Raw genomic sequence first — 22512 nt, 5'->3', positions numbered from 1 at the left:
GAAACAGAAGAGAAAGCAAGAGGAAATGAGGTTCTAGGAAGGGAAGGAGGTATAAAATCTTACAGGGGAGATGAAGAAACAAGATGGGACAGACAAATACAATTTAGAGGGAGGGAGTGAATTGTGGCCGCAATTTTCAAGAGAGTGGAAGAGGTTTGGGGACAAATGGGCTGTTGGAGATTGAAAAGGAAGAAGACCCCATTGATTGCTCCAAAATAAACCCACTCCACTTTTGTCGATTTAACACCTCGTGATCACAGCCACTCCAACCAAAAACAGCAAAGAAGAAGAAAAGGAGAGTGCACAAAGAGCACACACAAACTGAAGCATCTATAATTTTGGCCTCAGCAGCATGTTTTTGTCTGTTTGTGTTTGTCTGGGCTTTTAATTTCAGTTTGGCTCTGAACGATTAGAGAGCGGCATCAAATTGTGATTGAGTGTGTACCCACATGCAAACACAAATACAGTATGGCCAGATGCATCTGGTTTATTTCATTGCATCAACTGGACTCACACACTACAGAAACAGTTAAAGCACACGTGCACACACTGCTACACACTGTACATAAGTTAAACACTCATCCCTGAATATAAACCTTTTTACCTTTGATGCAGACATATGGCTTATTGGCTCTCGCAGATCTTCAGTCTTACGTAAACAGGCACTAAACGCAAACACACACGTGTTTGTAGTTGTGCTTATAGATACTTCCAAGGGCCTTGTTTGACATTTGAGCTGTTGTTCAACCCAGTATGATTTGACGACTCTTCTGATGAACGACTAACTGTTTAAGTCCAGAGTTTTGTGTTTGTGACTGCTTTTTCTCTGAGTTTTATTTTATAGTTGATTGAATATATTTGTGTTTTGGACTACTGATTAGCAAAGCTTCTTTTCCTTCAGCTAACAAAAAAATCATTTTTATTGTCAGTTCATTCTCTTGATTATTTCCTTAATTTGTTGATTTTGTTTTCTATGAAATGTCAGAAAATAATGAAAAATGTTCATCATGTTTGCCGAAGCCACAGATAACATCCTCAGATGTCCACATCCCAAAAACATTCAGTTTGTCACAGAGGAGAAAAGAAACCTGAAATAATAAAATTTATGAAGCTGGAATTGGATAATTTCAGCTTTTTATTACTCAAATCATATAAGCAAGTCTCAGAATAGTTAGATTCATTTAATTGTTGACAGCTATTTGACTATTTGTGACATTTCGAATAGTGCTGAGAATTTTGAACAATTTTTTGATTAGATGTCAAACTAGTTGATTAGTTAGCACCAAAATAAACATATTCCCTAATCTTAACTCTCACAAATGTGTGCATTGAGCTGCATATTAACTAGATGCTGGTGTTGCACCAGCAATTTTCTGAAACATTTAGAGACAGCTAAAAAGTGAGGCCAACTTAAAACAAACTGATGAAAGACTAACTGCCTATTTTCTGCTCCACTGTAAACCTCCTGTTCCTTGTAATTGTGTTCTCGATCATCATGCATGAATTGTTAACACAGCAATTAGAGATGCTGATTTTAAATTGTTTTCCTAACTGATAGTTGTCCACGTGAACAGCCAATAATCAGCTGATTATTGAAATGAATGAAATAGAATGTATGTTTTTTTGTATGCAGATAAGGTAAACACCCAGCTGAATTCTGAATTAAAAATATAAAAAATAATGACCTTTATTTAAAGTTGCTATTCAACAATTTTCTTGGCAAAATGTACAGCATCAAGCACAGCAAATGAGCTGCTTCCACAATAAATAACCTGTAACTTTATAGACCTCTTCACAGTAGTTGGTATGAAAATAGTCCTCATACCTGATCTTCATGATGGAGCAACCTGTTCACTGTAATTACCTCCGCCAAGGAGGTTGTGTGACACCCGACGTTTGTATGTGTGTGTCTGTCTGTCTGTTAGCAAGATAACTCAAAACGCCTGGGCAGATTCACATGAAATTTTGAGGGGATGTAGACTATGGTAAGAGGAAGAACTGATTTAATTTTGGTGGCAATCCGGAAAGGATCCTGGATTCTGGATCACTTTGAATTTTTTATTTTTTAGTATGTTTTAGTATGTGGTCCAAAATAGGACAAAAACATCATAGGTTAGTATGTCGTCCAACAAATTGGAACAAGGTGTCCAGATAGCACAACTGGTTAAGAAGGTGATTCGTAAACAGAACTGTGTCAGAGAGACAGGTTTGATTCCAGCTCATGATCCTTTACTGCATGGGTTTCCTGTTTTCCTCTCTCTCCTTGGCGGAGGTCTGCACTCTCTGAGTGCTTTTCTAGTTACCATTGTTCTAGTTGATTCAAGCAGCTACTCGGCTTAAAAAAGTTAGCAACCTTAGCCTATGTTAGTGTTTAAAAATTCTAGTTTAACTTTGACTGTGTAGCTAGCCCATCAGGAAAGCTTCCTTTTCTCAGCTTATAGTTTCAGAATTCATTGACATGACTGCCATTTTTAGCAGTTAGGCAACAGGGAGGTGCGCTTGTTTGTCAGCAAACACACATGTAACTGGTGTTGAAATCGGGTACTACAGTAAATCAGCAATACATTTTCTGGCACGCATGTCCCTCGTCAACAATAAATGATTCACATTACTAACTGGCATGATTAGTCTCATGTTTATGAATGATACCAGGCAATTCTGCTCCCTCATACTGTGAAGTGAATAAAAGAGGAATGCAAATAAAGCATGTACCATGCAAGGATGTGTTGATCACAGTCTGTGCATCTGTTCTGGTATCAGTGGATTAAATGTGTCATTGGACTAGGGCTGGGCGATAAATTGAATTAATTTGATTAATTCACCTTTTTAAAACCTGACGATTTGAAAATTTGCCAAATTGTAAAATCGAGGCGAGCTTAAATATATAACAGTACAGATTCTTCTTCTGCCTTTCACGACTTGTGTACTGGCGTTTGCTTCCGCCTCTCATCTCCTTCCGCCAAAACACTCACACTCCCGTAACAACAACCTCACTGGCTACGTTTACATGAAGTTTTTTATTTCAGAATTATTAATTTGAAATTAACTCATTCGGAATTAAAGTTTTGTGCTTCACGTTTACATGGAAATATTAATTCCGAATTAAGGTTTAGATGGACCACAAGTTTATTTCCCTTCCTTAATTCCGCTGTAACGCTTGGGTGTTAGAAAGGATTCTGATTGGACAGGGAATGGACATGACGTAACTCTTTATCGGAAGAAAACGAACTCCATTTGCCGTGGCATTTCTTTTCCCCAACAACATGGAGGAACAGCTAATAAGCACGCTTTTCGTTTTGCTTTTTATTGTTGTTTTGAAACAGCAACTCGACAATGGCGTACTACTACTGTTGCGCCACTTGAATGTGATCGCGCCAGTAAGGTCGCAGAACGTGTACATCGCTACATGAGGAGCCAAGCATGCGCAGAATGACTGAAATTAACTAGAGTGAAATTAACTGTATACATGAATAGAATGTACACAGGAATTAGTTCATTTGGAATTAACATGGGAATAAACCAGGTAGTTTATTTAGAATTAAGTTTATTCGGAATTAACTTTTTAATTCGGAATTAAGTGTGTACAAGGAAATTTTAAAGCGGAATTAACTTTAATTCCGAATTAAAGAGGAATTAAAGGTCTCATGTAAACATGACCATTCAGTCCTTAACCCAAACAGCCAAGTCTGAACCCTCAAAATATCCTGTGAAGAAGTTAACACTTCCTCACTGTCAAGGTCTAACACTTGATTATTTGGGAGTGGTTGATGAACACAACATTATGTGCTGTGAGATAATTTGCTAGACGGATTTATCAGCATATTGTGGGTACCTTTTTTGTGTCAGTGTGATAAAGTGTTCGCTGCATCCTGATTTTCGCTGAACTGTTTAAAAGATGTGCGATATTATGATATATATTTACAAAACTACATTCATGGGGATAGAAACCTCAGCCCCGTGGTCCTCATAAAGATAGAAGTACATGAGCATGCACACTAAAGCATTACGTGTTTGCCCAGTAAACACAATCAGTGTGGAGTGCAGCGACTGATGAGGCTGCAGCAGGGGCCTGCAGGCAGACAGTAACCCAATCTGAGAGAGAGAGAGAGCGATGGCGGTGGAAAAGGGCGAGCGAAAGACAATAAGTTGGAAGCATCAGTGTTGATTCGAAAAAACAGAAAGATGAGCCTCCGAGCCCCCGAGGTAACAGACACCAGGCTTTGTCTCCTTCTATAAATATCATTGCTCATTCTCGCCGCCTTTCTCTTTCTCCCTTTTCTCTCTCCGTCCTCACGCTTCACTTCTGCATCCTCGTTCTTTTACCTCATTGTCTGCTTGCCGTTCTCCTTCATTTTCTCTTTGCTGGTTCTCTCCTTTATTAGCTATCTACCTTTTCATCTCACCCCAGTTATGTTATTTTTCAGTGATAGCGCAGGTTGTTGAGTTGAATCAGGCTTTTAAATTACAAGCCTCCTCTTTAATACAATTAAATATAGAGATCATCATTTGTAAACATTGAAGTTTCATTGAATGAAACTAAAAACCTATAATCGGCTTGACATTGCTAAGAAGACAACACTACAGCTTTCATTTGATTCATCATCATGCAAATCAAAACGAATCAAGCACATAACAGATCAAATATTAATTCTGGAAATACCAGGAATAATTTTCTCTGGAATCATGTTTTTTACGGGCTAAATACTCAATTTTCAAATCTGACAAGCAGTAAGTTGATAGGCTTAAATTATTTATCTGATAGGCATAAAATTTAAATTGGAAATGGCAATGACAAGTGATGTGAGTCAGATCGCTTCACCAGAGAAGAGCCTACACTCTGTTGGTCTCACTGAACTGCAGAAACATTGTCTGCTTACAATTACAGAGCGGTATTCCAGAGTGGCGTTTGCTAATCTAACAAACAATCTTTGGCCGAGTACAGTTACCACTTTCCAGAGAGTTCATTTACACAATCAAAGTTAAGTTAAAGCTATAGCTAATATAATTTCCAGCTGTTTAACTGACGAATATGGGCTGAAAAAAATTAGAAGCCTCCTTCTTATATGTCTGATGTGTTGCTTATTGCCAACAAAGACTGTGAGGAGTGAGGAGAGATAAAAGATTCAATAAGAGATTCTTTTAACCTTGGAGCTCACTGATTCTGCATATTTTGCCAGCCAGAAAATAAGGACATGGCTACTGGAACTCCAACCAAGTATTAAGCACTGAAATAAGAAACGATATTAAAATAAACTGTCAAGTACAGAAGGATGTGGTTATGTGGTGAATTTGAACTGTGGTTCGTCATAAATACAAGTTGCTATTATTTAATTTACTCTTGTATATACAAGGGGTGTGTCAAGGGTGCCGATGAAAATCAAAATTGCTCTTGATTTAAATTTGTCGAAGTAGTGCTTCTGGAGCACTCGTGAAGCTCTCTTGTAGTCGCATTATGTAAAACATTATCTGCAATGGTCACTGAATCCCCCAAAGTGTGTACTTTCAATTTGAATTTCATTTTTTAGAAACAAAAGAAGTCACAGGGAGACAAATCTAGCAATGAGAATGGAGATTGTGTTGTAGCCAAAAATTCTGTGTAATAAGTGAACTATGACTGGCTTGTCAGTGCATTGGAGATTCTGTATGACATTGTGCCACAGCTCAGGTTATTTGAGCTAAATATTCTTCCTCAGACATCTCAGGACGTGAGTCGAACTCTGCCTTGAAAATTTGACCCTGAAAGGTTGAGCTACGGAGCAGAAAGATATGAATGCTGGAGAAAACACTGAGCACGTTCCTGGTGCATCTTGTCCGATCTTGGAAACTTCTGGTTCTTTTGCTCTAAAAACTGTTGTTTCTCCTCTTAATGGTAGCTGCAGACCCTTCTGTCATCTCCAGTGATGATTTGTGACGTGAATGATGGATCTCCAACTGTTGACTGAATATGATGTTTGCGTGCACATCTTCCAGTGGTCACAAAAACATGTGGAACACCATGTTTTCTGTTAATGATGCCATGCCTGACGTGTTGCATTTGCATGACCATTAGCATTTTGTGCACCTGTAGCAAAACAGTCCTGAAACTTTTTGATCACCCATCGTGTACATGTGGACAAAAAAGCAAGAAAACCTGCTAGTTTAACACTGTACAATTCACCAGCAATACACACTGCTAAGTCTATAATTCTATAATGGTTGCATTGTTCAAGCACCACCTCTAATCTAGAGGCTGACTGATATGGGGTGGTTTTTAGCTTTTTCCTCCTTAGATGCCGATTAATAATAGTAGAGGAAAACGATAACCCATATTTAGAGCCTATGTCTGCATATATTTGCATTGAGAAGAATAATATTGGTATCAAAATTTTGAATACTTCCAAACAAAACATCATCACAATGTGTCTATTTAGTTTCTTTATTTTTTTGTGACATGGCTGCATCAGAGCAAAAAAAAAAAAACTGTTTAGAAAAGTCATATTTCTTAACCAATTCTTGATCAATGAATTCATTAACAAAGACATTATGACGCACATCATTGCAAAAAAGCTGCATATCCAATCTGATAATGCAATAATTGGCCGGACTAATAATTGCTGAACCCTAATCCAAGCTGTTTCATGAAAAACTGAACATTTATCTATTGTAGGACTGTAATGTTGGACTAGTTTAAAATGGCAGGTGTACCTAATAAACTGGCATCTGAGTGTATTTTTTGATTCCTCAAAGTAAAGAAAAGTTATTTCAGTGCTAGAATCGGTTTCCTCTTTATCAATCTTTATTGGTATGAGGTCCAGTCCAAGTATTGAATTAGCAGCTATGACGATGCCATAAAGACCAGCAGCTAATGCTTTGCTGATACCAAATCCATTGATTAATCAGTGCGCACAATCTGCCGTCATCTGACCTGCATGCCCAAAATGTTTTGTATTGTTGTATCTTGTTCTCCCTCCTTCCATCCATCCCACTCCCCACATACTGACACAGACACACACTCATTGCGTATCTCCAACTATAGTCAGACTCAAGGCGACTGACATTACTGGCATCGCATGGCTCATTCGCTGGTGCAGCTGCTTTTTTCAGAGCTCGCGCTGTTCAGTCCTTTGGCCTTGCGCTGCCTCTCCCACCCCTCCCTCGCTCTTTTCTTCCTTCCTCGCTCACTCACCAGTTGCCCCTCTCGCCTCCTCCTCCTCCCCCCGTCCTCTCGCCGAGCTCTTCCAGAGGATGACTTCACGCTCTGGAAGAGGGCAGCAAGCAGCGGAGAAGACTGTGGCGGCTAGGCTACGTTAGCATCTGAGGTCTCTTACCAGCAGTGTGGGCTGACGACCAACCAGCTGTAGAGCAGAGAGAAGAAGAGAGGGGAGGAGGCAGTGAGAAAGAATTCACAAGAGGAGGAGGAAGAAGAAGCGACAAGGAGAGGGAGGTTGAAAGTTTGATTGCTTCAGCGATGGGGCCATGCGTTGGAGCCGGCAAAGAAGCACTCACTCTGGATTTAAGAGGATGACAGTTCAAGAAGAAGAACAAGGAAAAGAGCTCAGACTGGCCACAAAGCATTTGAGCTCCAGACGTCCGCACATTGCCGTCAGTGGAAACACATGTTGCTGGGAGGCTGTGATGACTCGCGGTGCTTTTACTGCTGCTACCTCTCTGTTTGTGTGCACAGTTGAAACCGACAATGATTATTCTCGTCTTGGAGTGTGACAACTCAGCAAGGATCAGCCCCGACATCACACAGCTGAACGGCAGCTCAGGACGGAGATGAGACTGAGTCGAGCAGCTCTTTCCCATCAGGAGTTGGATCGTTCCCACTCAGGGTTTGATTGAGGCTGTCTGGGGGCTCAGACGAGCTCAGCGAGTTTGTTTTAAGACCGGGGTCACAGTGTCTGAAGACCAATCAAAACTAATTTCACCATTTCCCCTGACACTTCACTTTGCTGGGTTGTGGGTTACACCAGTGAGTATTAATCCTGTGAGATATCAGGTGAAGCCATTTTTAGTTTTTTTGTTTTTTCGAAGTGGTGACAGCAGGATGAGGCAGGTTCACCTTTTCATTCTTGACCTAAGACTTTTCTATTTCTAGGTGCTATTCTTTACAATGCAGTTTAAGTGTCATTGACAAAAAGTATAAAGATATCACCAGAGCGACGGGGAAAACTCAGCATTTGTAGATGAAATTACCTTTGCATGCTGTATTTAGGGAATGTCATCTGGATGAGTGTCTCTCCTTTGGGAAACAGAAAATAAAGGAGATAAATTATATCTGCAGAAATCTAAAAATCATTTAAATACACTTTTTCTTTTTGTAACTGCAAATGAGAAGTGATCCAGAAACTATTAAATCCTTTTTGTAGACATTTTGTCATTAAACATTTACAGACCAATAGCAACTAGCTACTGCAGCGAGAAAGCTCATTGATTCATAAGAAGAAAATGTCAGTTTTAGCAAAAACAATTTTGTTACTTGGTTAATTCGCCTGTTTTCTGGAACTTATTCAGGTCCAATTCCTGTAAGCAAATTTCTCATATTATTTGCGGTTACTGTTCTACTCAATTGGAAAGGAAATGATCAGCAGAAGCACTAAATTGTATTTAAATGCATGTTGTATGGTGTTAAAAAGTCATAAAAGTTATTCAAACAACACAGAATTACTTTGATCTCCAGTTGTTGTTGGAAAAAATTAAACAATTGATCGTTTGTTTTAACTGGTGTAGGGCTAAGTATGATCTCCTATGAGTTAAATGATAAAGAATCATTTTCATGAGCTATATAGTTTTTAATTTTACGTAGGAGAACTATTTTGACTTAATTTATGTTAATTTGCCAAACCAAAGTGTGTACATACCATACCAAACTGTAAACACTTGGGATTAGCCTGTGTGCTTGAACAGTACCAGGAAATCGGGCAGTACAGCTGCTCTATTTGAATTCAAAGTGAGGTCTTATGATTATACAAAGTAGGTGTTTCATTTCTTAATTAATTTAGATTAAAAATTATTAAATTCAGAAAATTGTATGCAAATCTATAACATCAAGTTAATGCAGATTAAATAGAGAACACAGAATTTGAATTCATATCACAAAAAATTAGGAGACCCAGATTGTATAACAAACCACAAGTGATTCAACAGTGATTTAGATCTTTAAAATGGTGAAAGTAGCACAGTTTAGAAGCTTTAAGAGGTTTTAATGACCTAATTGTCGAGCGTGTTCAAGTGTTGCAGAACTGATTGGCGCACTGCAGGTAATCCTTTCCTCGGACCACCTGTAGAGCTTTCAGATATCTGCAGTTTTTATATTTCATGTTATTCAGCATCACTGTAAATGTATGTTAATTGCTGGTTAATTTTCAACTGTGACTCCCTGTGGCAAAGGAAAGTCACCTTGCTGGATGTTTGTACTTATCCTTCTGTATTTGTAACAAGATCTCTGTTCAGCTTTCTGTGGTTTGACAAGCGCTTTTAGCTTCTACTGTTGTCTTTTATCTTAGTCTTTTTGTGTGAGGATGTCAGCCTGATGTCTTGCAGTCATGTTGGTGCTCATGACAGGGAGTTTTCAAGGCAGTGACTCAAACCATTGCTTCCTCAGAGACAAATTGTGAAAATCAAAAGCTCCATTTTTCTTTAGTGTGGCAAAAAAGACAACTGAGACAATCTGTGCTTTTCAGCAGGAGTTCTGTCCTGTGCATGGTCGGTCTCCTATTTTGTGTCTTTAAGACAGACTGAGATTGAGGTTTTCTTCTGTCTTGCAGGTACACAGGAAGATTCGGGAGGACTCGGACATGGCCCAGGACTCCCTCCAGTGCCTGGCCCAGCTGGCCTCCATGCACGGGCCCATCTTCCCAGACGAGAGCGCCCAGATCTCCTACCTGGCCCACTTGGTGGAGGGTCTGCTCAGCATGATTAACGGGTTAGTGTGCCACTGTGCTGGAAAATTCCTGCTTTCGCTCATCACAGTACTTATGCTAGTTGCAGTATTAGTAGTAGTAACTTGTGTGCTTGCTTTATGGTAGTTGACATACAATGGACGTAGTTGTGGAAGTATTATTCATACACCGTAAATTATGTAGTATATAGAAGGTGGAAATAATTGGCCAAGATAAGATTAACATTTTCCTTTATAGACTGTTGATGTATTTTCCGCTTGACACCCTGGTTGAGTGTTTCTTAGTGTTGTACTTCAACAAAATAAGATGCGGAATTCTGATTTTTGTCATGTCATGATACTGGTCAGATGCTTTTCATGTGAGATGGCAATGTCGATCAGTTCACAGCTTTGGTCCGGACATTTGATTGACGTTTGTGGTTTTGAGTAAAATTTCTGCAGTTATTGGAAGGTTAGCTGTGAAATTTTGCACAAGTCATATACTATGCATTTAAAGACTGATTTCACCACCATCCTTTAATTTGTAGACCACTGTTTTGTAGACTACTGTTTTGAAGCTTTAAATTAGCAATTTTGGCGCTTGCCATGTTGATTTTTTTTAAACTGAACCCTGCGTTGTCATCTGTTTTTATGTAAATACGATGATAATTTGCAAAATAGACATCATGCTGAAAGAGACTTGAAACTAACTATTGTCACCATAAACATATCAGGAAAATGTTAACTTAGGTAGAAAATCAAGTGAGAAGTTAAGTCATTATCTCATAGACTTTCCCAGTTGCACCATCAACCTCATCTACTTTGTGTTTACCGCTGATTGGAGAATGTTAGAATAGCATGCTAACCTAAGAACATACACGTGGCAAATATTAACAGCTTTCAAACTGTTAGCACTGTCTTTGCTAGCTTTTTTAGATGTTGACAATATTATTTAGCTTGAAGCACCACTTAAACCACCAATTATGGCCGCATAGAGCTTACAGTCTTGTTGGTCTTTCTGAAGTTGGTAGACCTTAGTGACAAATGGTTGTGTGATGAACTGTAGTTGATCTGTATGGATCCCTGCCCTCGGTTTAACATGCATGTCAATTATTTGAAAACTTCAACCATCATAGTGTGTAATACAGGTTTATTGCCCATGTTTACCTCACAAATTTAAAGAAAGTGATCCATCTAACCTGACACTTGCGCTAAAATCATACCTCTGCCTCGCTGAGGAATAATACTCCAAATCTTGATGCACACTTGCAGCCCCAAAAGAGCTGACTGTGACAAATCCAATGGATTGCTACGAGCAAAGTATGAACAAATCTGACATCCAGCTCAATAATGTGTTCTTGCCTGCTGATTAAACAGAGACGTTGCAGAGTGATAAGCACCAACCCCAACATTGTGTCACTTTCTGCATTGAATTCTAAGGATCAGATCAGTACAGTGTATTTCTTAAGGGTATTTAAAGGGGAACTTCGTTTTTTTTCAACCTGGGGTCTGTTTTCATGTCATTTCATACATGTGAGTGATGGAGAAATGAATTTTTGACATAGCTCCAGTATTTAGCCAGGCAGGCAGCTTAGCAGCTCAGCTAGCAGCTCAGCTAGCGAAAAGTATGGGGCAACTTGCCCCCCACGTCAAAGTCCGCCCTAACGTCCTTTTTTCCCCCCACACTGACCGGCTCGGATAGTCTCAATGAGTGTCCCACAACATACTAGAGATGAGAAGTGAACGAAAACCTCCACATTACCTGGCGATTGCTCTTTGTTGTGGTCTGTATCCTAATCTCAGGACGCTAAAAAGCAAATCTCGTTCCGAAATCGCGCAATAGCTCGCAAAATAGCGCGATTTCGGAACAAGATTTGCTTTGACGCGGGGGGGGGGGGCAAGTTGCCCCATACTTTTGCTAGCTGAGCTGCTAGCTGAGCTGCTAAGCTGCCTGCCTGGCTAAATACTGGAGCTATGTCGAAAATGAATTTCTCCATCACTCACATGTATGAAATGGCATATGAAAAGAGACCCCAGGTTGGAAAAAAAAACGAAGTTCCCCTTTAACAATCAAATGTGAAGTTTTGTGACACCATCTTATTATAATACTATAATCCTTCCTCTGGTCCATTTTGCCTGTGAAGAGATTCTGTCCCAGTGACACAGGACCCACAATCAACAACTGCAAAATCAAGCAGATTAGGGAACAAAAATCTCCCAGCAGGGACCATTAGAGGATATTATATTTTGTAAAAGCGTTACTTTTTTTTCCCCAGTTCATGCTAGCAGTAACTCAGCTGTTTTAATCAGCCTCATTAGTCGTTTCATGCGTTCCTTTAATAATTCAACAAGCCTTATGTTTGATCTGCAATGCCATAAAACCATATTCACTCCACTGACTGCTTAGGCTTTAGGAACAACCTGATGAGACTAATTCAGACCTGCCTATTGGAAGCAGCTCCTCCACAGATCAGCGGCTATTACACGCCCAACACGAGCTGCACGAAACTGACTGATTCTTATTGCACGGGGATATTTTTAAAACTATAAAGACATTCTGGGCATAAAAATCAAATGAATGCCAAGAAGCTAAACTCAAAAACAGTGTATGTGACTCTTGCTGTCTTAACAAGGTGTGATTTTGAGGTAGAAAAAAACATTTTTTTATTGATTTCTATATTTAAACCTACATCAAATACACAGAAGGTGATGGAATTGTACCTCAGAAATCATACCTTTAATCTTCCAGACAGCTGAGAAATGAATTGGTAATAAAAGCTGCAATCCTGAATTTTGCACATTGAATTTAGTTTTTTTTTTTTTCTTTTTTGAAACTCTGGCTCTTTTTTCCGTTCGCACAAATTGCTTTAAACATAAAAAAAGAGCAGCAAGCACAGTTAATGTTGCATTGCCCTTGGCTGTAGTCTCAGTAACTGTCTATCTCCAGTATCTCAAGGATTTCTTAAATTCAAAGACTCAACAAGTGATGGAGGCCAATGTCAGCAGCAGTGTGACTCATACTGTGCCATTTCTGCTTTATTTACAGGAAGAAATTGCTTGTTGAGTCTCTGTTTTAATGGCCCTGATTCTAGTATCTGCAAACTCTACGGGAAGCTGTCTTCCACTCTGCAGTTACAAATAGACGTAACCAGTAAATTATGTTTTCCAGATTTCTCTAAAACCAAATTTATGATAAAAGAGGATTAAATTGTCCTTTTGTTCTTCTCACAGAGACACTCTTTTCAAGCAGAGAGGGCAAAAACCAACACTAGCAACCATTCAAACACTGGTAAACACTGAGTATGGGTGTGTTTTTATGCATGAATCTTACAGTCGTCCTCTAATCTAATGCAGAGCTGCTTGACCCTGTAATAAAACTGGTTCGTTTCTCAATTCCAGTTAAAAGCTCTGACTTAAATCAACTTTCACAACAAATGTGATCTTTTTATTTTTATTTAAATAGCCTACCCTCTGGATAGTCCTTGGCCTCTTCTTGTCAGTTACAAGGAAGCATCAACAGCACCAATGTTATTTCAAAAGTTTTAGGACGAGTTCAGAGAAGTACAGTTACATATTATGATTTCTCTGCTGACATATTTTACAAGCAGGTCTTTCATTTTTAGTTTGTGTTATAGATTATCTAAAAAAAAAAATCTGAAAACTTCTATGAAGTTCACAGGACCTCGCAAAATCCTAAATCTCGAGTCCATACACTTTTTGTACATATCAATTTTTGAAATTTGACCTTCGAAACAAACTTTCCTCATTTTGCAATTCCTACTGAGCCTTATTATAATTTCTTTTTCACTTGAGTGGGCTAAACATCCACAAAACTGTGAGGATAATTTGCGGCTAAACAGCTGCTGCTAAATATTTTACAGTGATCAAATGAATAACAGAAGGCTCTTCAATGTTCATAAATGAATATTTTCACTGGTTTTTACTTTCTTGCTTCTAAATTCTGATTCTGTGTAGTATTAAAAGAGCTCTGTCTTATTTACATTTTTTTGATGCAGCATAAAAATCTGCTAAAGATCTTGGAATCTTAACAAAACACTTTTCACTGAAACTGTTCTTTATGGGAAAATATGTTTTAAAGGTCTAAGATGTGGTATATTTTTTAAAAATGGCAATTTTTTTAAACATTTCGTGGACTGTTAGTATGACATTGAGTGATTTTATTTTGTAGGAATCTATAGTATGTATATTTAAAGATTTTTCATCTCTGTGCTGCCTTCACTCATCAACCAGTTTATTAGGTACACATAGGAAATTCCATTCAGTCCGATACAAGAGCCCTCTTATAGATTCTGCTTTTACCATGCTGCTGAATATTTCATTTTTGTTTTGATTGTCAAAAAATTATAATTATACTTTATAGTTATTATTGTGTCAATAGTTGGGGGGTGTTTAGTAGTCATTGCGGATGTGAAAAAATACCAAAAATTGGAAGTTTCTGTATTGCTTCTTAATTTATTTTTATTTTCTATAAACTTGCATTTCCTTCACTTGACGTCATGTTGTAAGAAATCCAGAAAATCCCTTTTAGCATTGTTGGGATTGTAACAAAAACAAATAAATCCAATGAACTGTTTTATGGTGATGCTGGATTTTTTTGCCCAATTTTTTCATCCTTGTGATTGATGTTCATTTTCTGGGAACAGTTTCCTGATTTATTTTTCAGATAATTAAGATTTTTGATGTGTGGACATCAAATATTGAATCCATATTGCACTCTCAGTATTTGGTATTTAAAGAGCAATTTAAAAAGAAATTGTCGACCAGAGTACATTGTCCTCAAAGTGTGAACAGATGATTAAAATGCAAATGAAAAATATATAAAGAAAGTAGATTATACATGTAAATGTCAACAAGGAAACTGATCAATAAAAGACAAAAACAGCAAAATATGCAGACACAAAAATACAAAGCTGTAATTACATGCAAAATTTGAGAATCTGCAATTATTTAAACCTATAGCTTTGAAAAATGCTTTTTTTCCCTGTTTTATTTTTTGTGAAATGAAAGCTGTGAGAACTCGCATTAGAACTTCTGCTAAAAGCTTTGTGGTCGGGCTCAGTCAGTGATCTGATCTCTGACTGATGGATTTATTTTTGACTCTTGCTGTCATTACTCATAAAGCAAGTGATGCATCAAATGCCTCGAAGTCTCCAGTAGAACAAACCGTATCTACTCTGGTTTAAATCTGTGTTTTCTCAGAAAAATAAATAAGTGCAGGTTATATATGCGTTTCATCCGTAGAGCCACATTTACTCAATACTTGACATTTTTTTGCATTTTTTATTTTTCTTTTCTTTTTTTTGTTGCTGCAGCTGTTCCCTGCCACATCCTGCAGAGGTGTAATTTTGTTTGAGTCATGACTCTGTAATCAGAGCTCCCGATCAGAAGTAATGCAGCTCTGCTCTTGAGCCTCTGTCCAGCGGGAATAATCTGACAATCTCACCTCAAGGAAACGTTACCAGAGTAACCTGCAGATGATATTTTAACCCTCAGATCAGATCAGACACCATAAAAGCCTCTGTAGCTGTATGTTACAGCTTACACTGTCTTCATGGCTGACATTGTTTTACTGCTGTAGATTTGAACTTGTGTGGGCAGGTGTGTGGAAACTGAGCCAGAGGTCCTTTTTTTTCTTTTTTTTAAACTGATTTCTGTGTCACTGCCTTGTCAGCAGAGGTCATGTGAAGAAATAGAGCTTGTGATCTTGTGCCGAGCAGTGATATGAGTTGTGGTTTGACTCACAGGTGGCTGTTTGGAGGCTTTTGACTGCTGCAGTGAACCAACGAGTGTGTTCTGGTTTAGAAGATGCATTAAAAGAGATTCCTGCTGTCTTTTTTTTTTTTTAGCAGCAGAGTGAAACAATAGGAAGAAGATGTGGTTTAGACTGGAAGAGTCCTAAACCAGCCTCAATAATTATTAGTGTTTCCAAGTGTTTTATTCAGGGTTGCGGTCTCCCAAACAAAGTCTTGGTTGACTGAAATTGCCCCTAAACCCTGTGAATGTCAAGCAGTTTCTGGAATTTTCCTCACCCTGGGCTGAGTTTTTACTAAAAGTACCAAGCTGTACTATATATATGAAATGCAGTTTTTACTCACAATAACAATCAAACAGTATGTTCTGTCCAAAAACAAACAAAAAACTGTTGTATGTTAAACAAAAATCTTGGAAAACTGGGAAATACTGTTTTACGTACAGTCTTGTTTTTTCATGTCACATTTTTCCTCATTGTTGGCTCATTTTTCACTTCAGTATAAAGTTTTGCACCTTTATGGAAACAGCACAACCATTGGCTAGAAGAAGAAGAAAAAAAGAATTGTCTTCTGTGCAGAATGATAGTTATAATTCAAAGTTGAAAACACACACAATAAACCCCTTAAAAATCTATAGCATTTTTTAAGTTGTCTGTACTGCAGAGGAACCTGTGACTTTTTAAATTTCACTGCCAAACACTACTGAGGGCAAAAAATCTGTCTCGATCTTGTGCGTTACATTTCATTCTTTACCATTCCTTTCAAATGTTTTAGCTCTCATTGTGTAATCTTAATGCTAATTTTATTAAAATTCATCCTTATATGACTGTTTCATCCTCACAGTTTGACCTCCACACAGTTGTTTTGTTTCTCATAAATGTTGAAATGCCATCAACCTCTCAGCAACAACAGTGGCCAACAATGATTCCTCTGTATCTAATCATAGCTGCAGTCGAATCAATTTCTGGTGTGTCTTTACTCACATGAGAGCTACAGAGATATTTTTTTCATGCTTTCTATCAAACCTCACTTCTGTTCTTGTAAACAAGACTGAAGATGATTATCTGACTCCTCTGAACAGATCATTAAAGACTATTAAACAACTATTACTGCCCTTGTCAGAGTAAAAGAAAAAGCTGTCAAGTGTAGTGAAATCAGCTGCTGTACAGCTGGACAAAATTAATTTCAAACAGAATTCTCATGATCACATAAATGTTCCTTATGCTCTTAAATGTGATTATGAGGAGATGTCTCTGGTTAATTTGAGATTTTCCAGATTGGATTATCAAAGAGGGTATGAAAGAGTGTTGACAAGATTTACTAGTCTCTCTTTAATAACTTGACAAACTTTTATACATATCATGCCTTTGAAAATTGTCTACATAAATCTCTAAAAAAAAAAAACATGTTTATAGGTCTGCAAATGTGTTCATTTTTAGGCTGATGATGCCATAGAATTATATCTTCCTGTCTGCCGTCAAGTTGCCAGCAGCTTGAGATAAATAAATGTTGAAAGTATGATCATTTTAAGTGCCAGAAACATATTTTACATTTTATGTTTCTAATTAATTGACATTATTTATTAGAAATCTGTTTTCACTTTGACATGAAAGATTTTTGTTTGTTTTTGGAGAATTCTTGTTAAAAATGCCAAATTAAACTGATCATGACTCAGCGTGAAAAAGCAATAAAAAAAGGAAAACTTACATAGAGGATTTTTATAAAATCTTTAAAGACAAAATTCTTGAAAAACAAAGCGAAATCCTTTGTCAGGAATAATTTAAGATCCAAATTTTAACCTTAGAAAAATCAAGTAAGGGCAGGGTTATATCTTTTGCCGTCGATTTACTTTTGGCTTCAGTCTTATTCTTTCATGTGCAGTTTTACAAAAACAGGAAGGTTGAAAATGTGGATGCAAGGCTTTTAGCAACAGGAGAAGAGAATCATCAAGTCTTGTTTTTACCTCTCTTCCGGTTGCTCTTAGAGAACACAGTTTAGGATTTTATTGTTTGGGCATAAAGCTTGACATGGGTTGACTCCAGCTTCTGTTTTTGACCTAATTTGCCAGCAACTGCAATCTTCAACCAGCTTAAGACTGCTGTCTTTTCCTTGGTGCTTGCACTGCACTGAATTTATTACGTATATTAGGAATTCTTTTAATTTGTGGCAAGGTTTTGTTGTATAACCTTGTATACGAGTCCTGCTATGCTACACCTGTCTATGTACAAATAGCAAAACAACTCTTATGTTGTTATTTAATCAGGTTAAATCCTTACCTTGAACTGTATTATTTGGCTTTTCCATAACGAAAGCGAAACGAATGTGAAATAATTTAAAATCCCAAATTGAGAACTATATATAGACATATTTTGAAGCATCTGTATTGATATTTTTATAAGGCTGTATCAGATGTGAAAAGAGATGATATAACTACAGAGAATTATCACCTTAATCTGCAGCTTTACAAACATTATTGAAAGAAAAAACAAATGACATAAGAAATGCAGTGTTTATATTAGTGAAGTAAAATAAGATGGGGTAGAACAGTATAAAGTAATTAAACAGTTATACGAGAGTAATAAGTAATATCACACATAGGCTTGTCACGATACCAGAAATTTAGTAGTCGATACCAATACCACTTAAATTCTACGATACTCGATACCACTGGATACCTCATCATGATTTTACAAGCCGGGCAGCAGTGGAGGTAGCAGGCGCGTTGTGCCACAGAAATGACCGTCCGTGTCAAACACTGTGAGCTGTATAGTAGTCCAGATATATATTTTAGATATATTTATGTATTAAACGAGGCTTCGAGGCACACAGTTTGCCCCGAGGATATTTTGTAATCGAATTATTCGGATTATCCGAGGAATCTTTTCAGCCCTAAACATCACAAAACTATTATGCGGGACAAACAAGGCTGGACACACTTGTTACTTTGCCATGCAGCTCATTTACTATGGGCTGGGCTCATCTAATCATTGTAACTTAATTAGATATGAGCAACAATGATAACACGTGAATTCAAATGCACTCACCTTGAATTCTGTGTACAAGTCTGGATGCTTGTCTTTTAAATGTTTCACCAAGTTGGACGTGTTGCTCCCCTTCGCTGTGCTGCGGTGACGGCATTTTTTGCAGACGGGTTTTTCAGGATCAATAACCAATCCGTCCTCGTCAGCCTCGAATCCAAAATACTTCCAGACGCGACTTCTGGCGTTTTTTTTTTCCAACTAATTGAGGGGCAGCTGCTGTTGTCGAGCCAGGTGCGTGTGCCTCCGCCATGCTGCATGTAGTTGATCTCTTTGCAGCGTAGTCAGTCATGTGATCAGCACTGTGTGAGGGTTGCCAGATCATCGCTCATTTTCAGCCAAAAAAACAACGCTAAAGAAGCGGCCAGATCTGGCTCCTCGGTACCTACAGTACTTTGGGTAGTTTAGAAAAGTCAGTACCGTCACATTTTCTGAATCTTAGTACCGACTTGGTACCGAAGTATCGGTTCTCGTGACAAGCCTAATCACACATGATAATGAAGAAAATGAAATATGTATGCTGCACATAACCGTGAAATATTGCACATGAAACTGAAATATTACACCTGAGAAATGAAAATAGGAAATTTTGCACATGACAAATTGTAAGTAGGTACATAAAATTTTTTTTTAAAGCAGGTCCCAATGATTAATAATAGTTACTGCTAGTACCTGTTGCACATTCAGAACCATACAGCGCTCCTTGTATGTGAACTTTCCCTAATTAAACGGGTATAAAACTTTGATTTCCTGATTTAAGAAGCCACAATAGTTGGTGCTTCAGACTCATTTGTAGCAAATAAACACTGAGGTTGAATACTAATTCTTGTATAGAGTTATTTGGTCATGCTGTGGTCTTTATCTTAGCACTAAGCATCATTTAAAGTGGTGCAGAAACAAAACTAATGGTGTTTATGGGATTAGTGTGTGAATGTGAGAAGCAGTGAGATGATTATCGACTTCCAATAAGTGCAGCAGAGGTACTTTCTGTCCATTTGTGGGTGTGTCTGCCATCAGCGTGGTTCTGATTTGAATTAAGGGGCCACACTAACTCACATATATAAATAACAGACACACAATGTGCACACAAGCTTGTGTTAAACCATGTGACTGAGTTAGAAGGGGTCTCTATCTTTTTTTTTTCTCTCCCTCCTCTCTCCCGCTCTGTCTGTAATCACCTATTCTTGGAGCTTTTTTCCAGTTGCCTCATCGGAAAACCATGCGGAGAGGGACGGCCGATCCGCAGTGATTGAACAGTTCTGCTCGCAATTTAACTCCATCTGATAGGGGTTAGCGAGGCCTCTCAAACAGCGTTCCTCTCCGGCTGTGGATGGGCGTGACGGTTCAAACACAAAGGCAACATGAAAAACGTGGAAATACACTGAAAACTTTTCACATACTTGCATATTTATCTAATTGGAGACTTTTAGTGAGCCTTGGAGGACCTATATAACGTAGCAAAAAATGGAACAAACTGATAATTCTATAGGGTTTTTTTTTTTTTTTTTGCTTAGCACAAATATATCAACACTTCTCGTCTGGTAAATTCACTTATTTCATTTTGGAGTGAGCGTGTTAATGTTTTATGGCTTTCTTTAAAGTGTGCTACTGTTTGTTGTGGTCGCAAGTTGTTAATTTCCAAGTTTTTGGAATTCATAACAAATGTTTGTTGTGTATTTGTGGAAAAAAAAGGATTGTTAGGTGTTTTTTTTTAAACAAGACTGCAGAATGACATGTTATGTCAGGATTTTGTGTGGTAATCGCCTCTGTAATGTAGTCGTGATGCGCTTACAGATGTTTAGGAAGAGCAATTTTCTTGAAGTTATTGTGTAGCTAGTGTGTTGCTGTGATTTTCTAGTAATAGTTTTGGAACGTTCCACACACATTTGGTGAAAATCAAGCAGCACAGTTTGCTTGAATTCCCTCTGAACTATTCTACTCAGTCCATATTTTGGTCTTGACTTGCGGGATTTTAGGCCTCCATAAGAAAATGTTTGTGTGTTTGTGTAAAAAGGAGGATTATTGAATAGTTTTTAGCTCTGAAATATCAGAATTCAAACAAGGCTGTTGGATTAAACATTAAATTAACAATCAACATCAGGATTCTCTTTGAGAACATTTTTAAAAAGTCTTTTCATTAAAAACATTGACTCTAATGTTATTTTGTCTGTGATTTTGTGATAGTGATGAGGGGAAGAGCAATTTTCTTGTAGTTATTGTTTAGTTGATGTATTTGTTGTTTTGATTTTGTACTACAAATAAATATATATAAAGAAAACTCAAAAGTAATATCTTTACTACAAAATTTGTAGTGGAGTAAAGATATTGCTTTTGAGTTTTCTTTATAATCTTCTACTCAGTCCATGTTTTGGTCGCAACTTCCCAATTTTTAGCCATCCATAAACAAATATTTGTTGTGTTTTTGTGTAAAGAAATAGTATTATTTGATATTTTTCTTTAAACAAATCTACTGAATTACACATTAATTCAGCAACTGACGTCAGGATTTTCTGTGATAATCACTTTTGTAAAGTTATTTTGCTTGTGACATTGTGATGCACTTACATTTGTAAGTATTTGGGAAAAGCGATTTGTTTGTAGTTATTATGTAGTTAATGTGCTTGTGGTGATCTTGTGAAACAGCAAAACGGTTTTTACTATGAAGAATATATTTAGGAACGTTGGAAGCAGCGTAGTTTATAGCTACGTTATATAAATGTTTTGGTCATGACTTTCCAAAGTATTTGTTGTGGTTTTGTGTAAAATTTGATATTATTGTGGTGTGGTGATTAATTTATATTTGTAGATGTTTGGGAAGAGCAATTTTCTCATAGCTGTTGTGCAGTAACAGTTCATGAATTTTGTGGTGATCTCGTAGTAAAGTAGAGACACATTGCTTTGTAAAATATGTTTTCATTAGAATCCAAGCAGCATAGCTTATTTCAGTCTTCTTTAAAATGATCTCAAAATATTTCTATATTGTGGATTTCTGGGGGAAAAAATGTATCCATACTGTATTGGGTATTTTTTTTAAGCTCTGATGTATCAGAAATCATTTTTTTCATAATTGGCACTGCTTCTGTGTTGTTATTTTGACTGTCTTTGTGATGGTGATGTGTGGAAGAGCAATTTATTGTCGTTTTTGTGTGTTTAATATATTTTGTGGTGATCTTGCCATGAAATAGAGACACATTGTGAAAAGTAAGGTGTGTTGAGCATGTTTTGAAAAGATCCACACACATTTTCGGTGAAAATCCAAGCAGCATCGTTTATTTGAGTTTCCTGTGAAATGTTCTGCTCATGTCTGCTACATGTCTTGGTCCAAATTTTAGGCATCCATAAAAATGATTATGTTGTGTATTTGTGGAAAAATTAACATTATTGAGGATTCTTTTAAACTCTGAAATATCAGATTTCAGACAAGGCTGTAAAATTAAACATTAAATCAACAATCGACATCAGGATTTTCTGTAACTTTGAAGAAAAGTCTTTTCACTAATAACCCTTTCACCGCTGTAATGTAATTTCGTCTGTGACTTTGATGGTGTTTTGATGCAGTTGTCTCATAGTTATTGTGTAGTCAAAGCATTTTGTGGTGATTCTGTAGTGCATTCAAGACTCAATCACTGCTTTGGAAGTCTGTTTTGGAAAGTTCCACACACATTTTTGGTGAAAATCCAAGAAATTTCCAGTCTGGTTTCTTTGATTCTGACTTGTCTGTTGTCGATTTTGTTGTCCATCTGGAGCTTTTTACCCCCAATTTGTTCCCTGTCCGTCTCTCTCACTCTTTGAATTTTTGGGTTTGTTTTTATTTTTTCATTTCTGCCTGCACGCAGGTTCG

At 37.5% G+C, this 22512-nt stretch overlaps 1 protein-coding gene across 1 annotated transcript in view; it reads left to right on the top strand.

Annotated features, from left to right (window-relative positions):
* Positions 1–22512, top strand: part of xpo4 (exportin 4) — a 98585-nt gene that overhangs the window by 44831 nt on the left and 31242 nt on the right. Inside the window, exon 8 of the mRNA XM_051959009.1 lies at positions 9750–9907. Within this exon, the coding sequence (XP_051814969.1) occupies positions 9750–9907 (158 nt within the window). The remainder of the gene's footprint in view (positions 1–9749; positions 9908–22512) is intronic.

Source organism: Acanthochromis polyacanthus, chromosome 14 (genome assembly GCF_021347895.1).
Source record: "Acanthochromis polyacanthus isolate Apoly-LR-REF ecotype Palm Island chromosome 14, KAUST_Apoly_ChrSc, whole genome shotgun sequence".
Classification (NCBI taxonomy): Eukaryota; Metazoa; Chordata; class Actinopteri; family Pomacentridae; genus Acanthochromis; species Acanthochromis polyacanthus.
The sequence above is the reverse complement of the archived record's forward strand: the minus strand, read 5'-3'. Positions and strand labels throughout refer to the sequence as shown.